Source organism: Haemaphysalis longicornis, unplaced genomic scaffold, assembly GCF_048455015.1.
Source record: "Haemaphysalis longicornis isolate Haplotype H1 unplaced genomic scaffold, Haemaphysalis longicornis Haplotype H1 scaffold_9, whole genome shotgun sequence".
Classification (NCBI taxonomy): Eukaryota; Metazoa; Arthropoda; class Arachnida; order Ixodida; family Ixodidae; genus Haemaphysalis; species Haemaphysalis longicornis.
In genome coordinates this window covers 127,862,472-127,869,356 of record NW_027526460.1, presented here as the reverse complement: position 1 = coordinate 127,869,356, position 6,885 = coordinate 127,862,472, and the positions used below count along the sequence as shown (strand labels likewise).

The following is a 6,885-nucleotide window of genomic DNA, read 5'->3' as shown; positions in this document are numbered from 1 at the left end:
AGTTCCAGGCTGTTGAGCCTCAATGCCTAGCAAGAAGTGCAATTGGCTTTGTAGTTGTGTTTCCTCCTCCTTTTCTTTATGGCGTATGACGGACGATCTTTCTATTGCACTTATCTTAACGTCACTTTTTAGCTGTTCCCAGACGGTGATAAGTGACCCACTTTCTGTTCCGATTGCCTCCTCTAATCTTTTCTTTACACCAGTTGTGAATGGTTCATCATTCAGTAGTTTTACATTGAATTTCCAGGTATCCCAGCTAAAGCGAGTTTTCCTTTGCTTCTGACCTATTGTAAACGTCACCATGCTGTGGTCGCTGAAGGACAGCGGTTTCACGTTGTAGGCCTCGCACAGAGGCACAAGACCCAGTGATACGTAAACTCTGTCCAATCTTGCGTGACTTTCACGTTGAAAATGTGTGTACTGTGGTGCATTCATGTTCGACAGAACACATGCGACGTCCTCCAGGCCAAACTCATGCACTAGGCTATTTAAAACCATCGCACTCAAATCATGTGTCGGCGGTTTTTTTGCTCTATCAGCGCTCGAACAGACGCAGTTGAAATCGCCAAGAAATATTACGTGCCTATCGCAGTTTAAATACACTTTCAAACTTTCAAAAAAAAGGCGGCGATCCACTTCCTTATTTGGCGCATATACACAAATCACTCTCCATGCCATGTCCGAGTACAAAAAATCGCACACAATAAAGCGACCGCGTTCGCCAACACTGACACTTTCTTCAAAAATTCCCACAGAATTACGCAGAAAAAGCGCACAATCCAGCTGACGCGCCTACCGAGTGGGACACGCAAACGTTATATCGTGCTCTGAAAGTTTGCACCATCCGGTCCGTTTGCTCCTGACTTTCAATTTTCGTCTCTTGAACGGCGATTATGTCGATATCGTCTTCCAGAAAAAGGCGGTTAAGCTGGTACTGTCTCCTTTTTGACGACAGGCCCCTGACGTTGATTGTTGCCACCTTAAGTGCTGAAAGGAGATTCGTTGCCATTCACATTAATGAGCGTGTGGACAGGATGGTGCTTTCATTAATGCCAGGAAGAGGAGTGAACCGCTGTAGTCAGCCAAATGCGCCGTCGAAATGACATAGAAGCTGTCATGTGCCCCATACCAATTTATGGCACCTGTTCCGACCTCGACAATATCTTTACGTTGTCCTGCCCCCCCCCATACACTACAGACAGCACCACGGGTACGGGGCGTGGATTCAAAAGCAGCGCAGAATACACTACTCAATTACGGGCCAGGAGTCTCAGACACAAGGATGACCGACGCTGGCTCACTCGCCCACCGGCGCACACCACTCGCGCGACTACGTCGGCGTCTTCGCCGGCGTAGACGCTGTCTCCCTCCTGTCCGGGGGGACGCTACGCTTGGGCTTCTGTGTGGAACGCCGCCCCAGCACCGCCTTCCAAGGCGGCTCGTCGGAAGCCGCGTTGTCGCCTTCTGTCATTTCGGCGTTGCTCTCGCGTCCACGCTTTCCGCAGGTGCTGCTAGCGAGGTCCTTGCTCGTGTCCATATCGATGGTGTCATCGTCAGACTCCTTCCCACCGTCCGCTTGGTCGGTTTCCAGGATAGCTCCTCCTTGGGCAGCTTGGTTCACTGATGGCAGTGATAAGTCGTCTGTGTTGAGGCCCGGCCGGTCATTATCTTTTCCCTGGCCCATGCCAGCTTGTACGGCGGGTGACTTGCACGTCGGTAGGTCCTTGAGCTCATGCGTCGGCGCTGGCGCGTCTCCCCCTCCTCCAGCGGGCGACTTCTTCCGCTTCAGCTTCATCCATGAGGTGCTCAGATTTGTCGTCACACCCCACTGGCCCGGCGACAGTGGCGTAAGTTTGCACGCACTGTGAGGCCTCGTGGCCAAAACGACGACAACGAGTGCAGCGCGGAACACGACACTCCCGTCGAACGTGCCCAGAACGCTGACACCGCCGACAAAGCGGCAGACGCCCCGGAACGACTACGAGTGCGTTGTCCCCGGCGATTCGGAGGTGGTGGGGCACGTCGTCGGGGGAGACGCCTGCTTTGAGTTTCAGCGACACAAGGCGCGTTGTCGAGCCCTTGTCGCCGCACCCAGACACACGCCATCCGTCTCTTGCGACGTCAGTCACTACGCCGTACGGCGCAAACGCGGCTCGCACCATGTCGTCGGGCACGCCATAAAGAACCCAGTGCACTTTCACTCGCAGCACCTGGTTGTTCGGGTCGATGACCATACAGCGAAGATCTTTTACTTTTACGTCGCGAAAATCAACCAACTTTTTGGCACTTTCGGCGTCCTTGAATGTTACTGCCCACACGTGATTCATTTGGAACGCTCCCAACGCTATCACGTCGGGGAGCAGTTCCAAGCGTGCGAGCGCGTCTCGAAAATCTTCCACTCGATAAGGCCTCGCTTTGACGTCAGCGTGCAAGAATACTGTGTTCAAAACGAACCGACCTGATGGCAGTTGAGGCAGAATTATCTGGTAGTCCTGTGCTTCGTTTTCCGTTGTCCTGTTTCCGCGGCCCGAAGCCGCAACGACCGCTCCAACTGAGGAGCTCGACATCTTGCGTCCGCTCGCTAAGCCACGGACGCGACGTTGATATCAGTGTTAGTAACGCGCCTTATATCTTTAACGCATTCAAACTACGTCGTCAGGGGCGTGCGTTGGCGACTCAGCGGCGTTATAGCGGCTTAATAACTGCGTGGTGTACACGTGATACTACAAACCCGCTAGTTCTGCATTCTCTCACGTGACTGCGCCTCCTCTCCCTTCACTCCGGTCGGCGCTTCGCAGCTGCGGTGCGCTGCGGTGCGGTGCGCTCCTCCTCTCGAACATACACGTTAATTCACCAAGATTTCCGCAGAGGGACAAACGAGGCGTGTTAAGCCGAACGTGATCACGAGGGGGTGTTAATGTAACTAACGGGCAAAATGCCACCAAACTTCAACAAATTCCCACTCATAGCATCACCCCGTGCTTCGCACTTCCTCATACTCCCCTTCGGGGAAATGCGGGGGAATTTTTGTTTTTAAATGGTAGTGATTTTAACGCAACGTACAGACCTGCTCAAGCGAAAGGGTTATACGATATCGGCAGAGGCTGTCGTCAAGGCCAGCGATGTTGCCGCGGACCCATGCCTTGGGTTTGTTTATTTATGATTTATTTTTAATGCCACCCGGCGCAAACTTGATGATCACGGTCTACTGTGAAGATGCTGCTCCGGACGTAGACGCTATCGTAGAGAGTGAGCAAAGGTTGCTTCTCGACCGCGGTGTCGCCGTCGGAAGAGGCATTGCACGCTTTAAGCATCGTCAATCCCACGTTTTGGTCACTAATTTCACCGATGAGTACTAGCATTTTAACAAGGGATCTCAAATTGCGTTCCTCGGAGAAACGCAAGAAGCAAGTGACGTGATCCCGGTGGCCGACTTTCAACTCGCATCCGAAGATACCTTCCAGCTTCCGCATCTCTTCGAGGTGAACCCGGCGGTATCCCAAGAAAAACGGAACAAATTATTGACTTTGATACGTCGCTATACCGAGTGTTTTTCGTCGAACTCAAAATTGCGTCAGAAATAATTAGCGAAGCATCGAATAATAACCGAAGATGGAGCCCGAGCTACCCGAAGACATCCGGACACAAGTGGAAGACATGCTCAGCGACGACATTATACAGCCATCGAAAAGCCCGTGGGCTGCGGTGGTCGTACTGGTGAAGAAAAAAGACCGCACATTAAGGTTTTGCGTGGACTACCGGTGACTGAACAAAATCACAAAAAAAAAAAATTACGCCCACCACCACTCGCGGGAACCGTGGTGTGATGCGACGCTGAGGGGGGTTCAGGCGCAAGCGGAGAGCAACCGTCGACCGAAGGCCGCCGGAGAGCGGTGTGTAGCCCCTGCCCCGTATCGACGACGCCCTATACCACCTCTGCCACGCGAGGTACTTCTCATCGATGAATCTAAAGACAGGCTACTGGCAAATACAAGTGGATGAGAGAGACCGAGAGAAGATTGCCGTCATAACCGCGGACGGCCTTTACGAGTTCAAGGTGATATCGCTCGGCCTGTGCACGGCACCAGCAACCTTTCAAAGAGTCATGGACCTTCTGGTTCCGTTCCCTACGTCACGATCCCAGAACAAGTGGATTGTAGTAGCGATAGACTACATGACGCGCTACGCAGAGACGGCCGCTCTTCCGAGGGGGACTGCACAAGAAGTCGTGAAGTTCTTCATAAACCAAGTTGTGCTGCGACATGGAGCCCCTGTAGTCCTAATCAGGGACTGCGGAACGGCCTTCACTGCCGAGCTGATGCAAGGAATCTTACGCTACAGCAACAGGGATCCGCGAAGAACGACAGCGTACCACCCCCATACGAACGGACTTACGGAACGTCCGAACAAGACGATCGCAGATATGCTGTCTATGTACGTCGACGTCGATTGGGACGAAGTTTTCCCGCATGTCACGTTTGCGTACAACACAGCGACCCAGGAAACTACACAGATGACACCGTTCAAGCTTGTCTACGGAAGGCGGCCGACTACGATGCTCGACGCCATGCTTCCGCACGTAGAAGACGACGACCTCAACGCCGACGTCCAAGGATACCTTCAACGGGCGGAGGAGGCCCACCAGTTCGCTCGAGATCGTATAACAGACCACCAGCTGGTGGATGACGGACGCTACAACCGCCGACGCCGAGACGCCGAGTACCACCCTGGAGATCGTTTGTGGGTTTGGACTCCCATCCGACGACGCGGACTGAGTGAGAAGCTTCTTCGACGGTATTTCGGACCCTGCCGGATTGTACGACATGTTGGCCATCTTACCTACGAGGTAGTCCCCGATGGTGATTCCGGCACATCACTACGACGCACGCGGCCCGGAGTCGTCCGCGTGGTGCGCCTCTAACGTTACAGCGCAAGGTGATGGAAGTTTTTGTTGTTGTTGTTGTTTGTTCGGACTGTCATTTTATTTTAGCATGGGGTCGATGCACTCTTAGAGGGTAAGTAATGGTGCGAACCATGCCTTGGTTTTGTTTATTTATGGTTTGTTTTTAATGCCCGGCGGCGACCGCCTGTGTTATCTGCGTCCCAAGGGAAGCGAATGTTCAATTTTTTTATTTTTATGCCACACGCGTTATCTCATTCAGATAAGGAGAGCGTTTCGCCCTAACGTCACTGGCCTGGGATAATCTTTTTTTTATCTACAATGTTCGGGATGTAAATCGATGGTTCGAGAAACACTCGCGCCGAAAGATAAGAGCCTGCAGAGCAGACCCCGCGGTGTTCTATTTGCCGAGACTCGCCCACGCAGGTCACTGAGTTGAGTGCTGCTTCGACGCCTGTGTATTCTTTGAGTTGTTAGGGCAGCACAAGTTCGCTCCAACAAACTTGTTTTCCTTGAAGACAACTGCGCCGTCTTTGGCTACGTGACAGTATAACAGCCCCGCTGTTGAAATACCTGCGTCATCCAGTGGCATTCGAACCCGGGTCTGCAGAGTAGCAGTGCAGTGCTCTACCAACAGGGATATCTGTGCATGTTGCCAGCGCAAAACACCAAGGCTGTTCTCGGTGTGGTTGTTCCTTTTAAATGCATAGCATTTCGGTAACTCACAATGTCACGCGGCGTTGGCGCGCCTTGTCGCAGTCCGCAGCCAGGCCCTTGTCGTAGTCCGCAGGCGCGCCTTGTCGTAGTCCGCAGCCAGGCCACTACACTATAAAAGAAATAACAGTTTCCAGTGCCCGGTTTCGAACCCATGACGCCGCGGGCGGAACGCAAGGTGCCCGGCGCACTACCGACTGAGCCACGAAACCGACGCAGGTGTCGATGCACCGAACGCGCCTTATATCCTTCACTCATTTCTGGTTTGTTTCGAAAGCGCCACAAGTTGTCCCGCGCCTCCGAAAGATGGCGACACGGGTCCCGCGATCGAGAGATACGACTTGCCGGCGCACCCCCTCGGAAATGCTGTGCATTTGATCGTGCCCCTCGCGAGGGGGATGTCTTTTTAATTGCAATAACTGTGTGAAAGGAGATTGATTATTTTATTGGCGAGCAACAATGCTTATGCCGTCGGTCGCAGTGATGACTAGTGGCGTTCGTGGCACATTTCATTTTCGTAGCAGTGAAACATTAGGAAGCGGCTTAGCTGTGAAAACAAAAAAATTGGCCGCGTATCTGCTCCTTTCGTTGCAAATGTCCTCAAAAGACGATAGTCTTTATCGGCTATTGCGAAGTAAATGCCTCCCTTCGCTTTGCCGCTCACCTCTCATGTTGTTCCTCTTGCGTCGCGCTCCTCCCAAGGTAAAGACGCCAAAGGTTGGCTTAAATCATTTTAAATTTCCCGCGTTCCACTGCTCCAAACCGGGTGTCTCGATGCGAACGCTGCGAACGCTCCAAACCGCTGTGTCTCGATGCGAACGAGCCCTACTTCAACGTTTATAGAACCGCGTTTCCCTACTCCACGTGCGTTGCAAGCAGAACGTGGAACCTATCTAGTGGAACCTTGCGTAACTGTTGCCGGTTGATTTCTTAAAATGGCGCAAGAAGCTATAGTGGCGCGGGCGACAGTAGGCGACGGCGAAGTGAATTCTTTTTCTGCAGTTGATGAAGTATTTAATTTCGCAAAAGCAAGCATGTTTGATTTTTTAATAAAGGAACACTGCAAATATCACTTCTGTATTGATTTGCTGTCTCATATTTGCGTAATGTCTTGTTGTTCTTCAACAATGTTGACAAGTATGAACCTTACACCGGACATAGACGGGTAGATTTAGCTGTGACTATATAAGACTAATGGGCAGGCATTGTTTTGCTTTGGCCGGGTGGCTGAATCGAGTCACAGACAGACAGACGGACAGACATACAGACAT

The 6,885-nt window shown here is 52.2% G+C and overlaps 1 protein-coding gene across 1 annotated transcript; it reads right to left on the bottom strand.

Moving 5' to 3' along the window:
• Positions 1–1,730: 1,730 nt before the first annotated feature.
• On the bottom strand, positions 1,731–2,567 carry LOC144153421 (uncharacterized). Its single transcript, XM_077685069.1, has one exon. It carries the CDS (start codon positions 2,565–2,567, stop codon positions 1,731–1,733), a length of 837 nt encoding a protein of 278 aa, XP_077541195.1.
• Positions 2,568–6,885: the final 4,318 nt, after the last annotated feature.

What these genes read in the sequence shown, in the direction of transcription:
- LOC144153421 (XM_077685069.1), bottom strand. Translation starts at nt 2,567, where the DNA reads ATGTCGAGCTCCTCAGTTGGAGCGGTCGTTGCGGCTTCGGGCCGCGGA.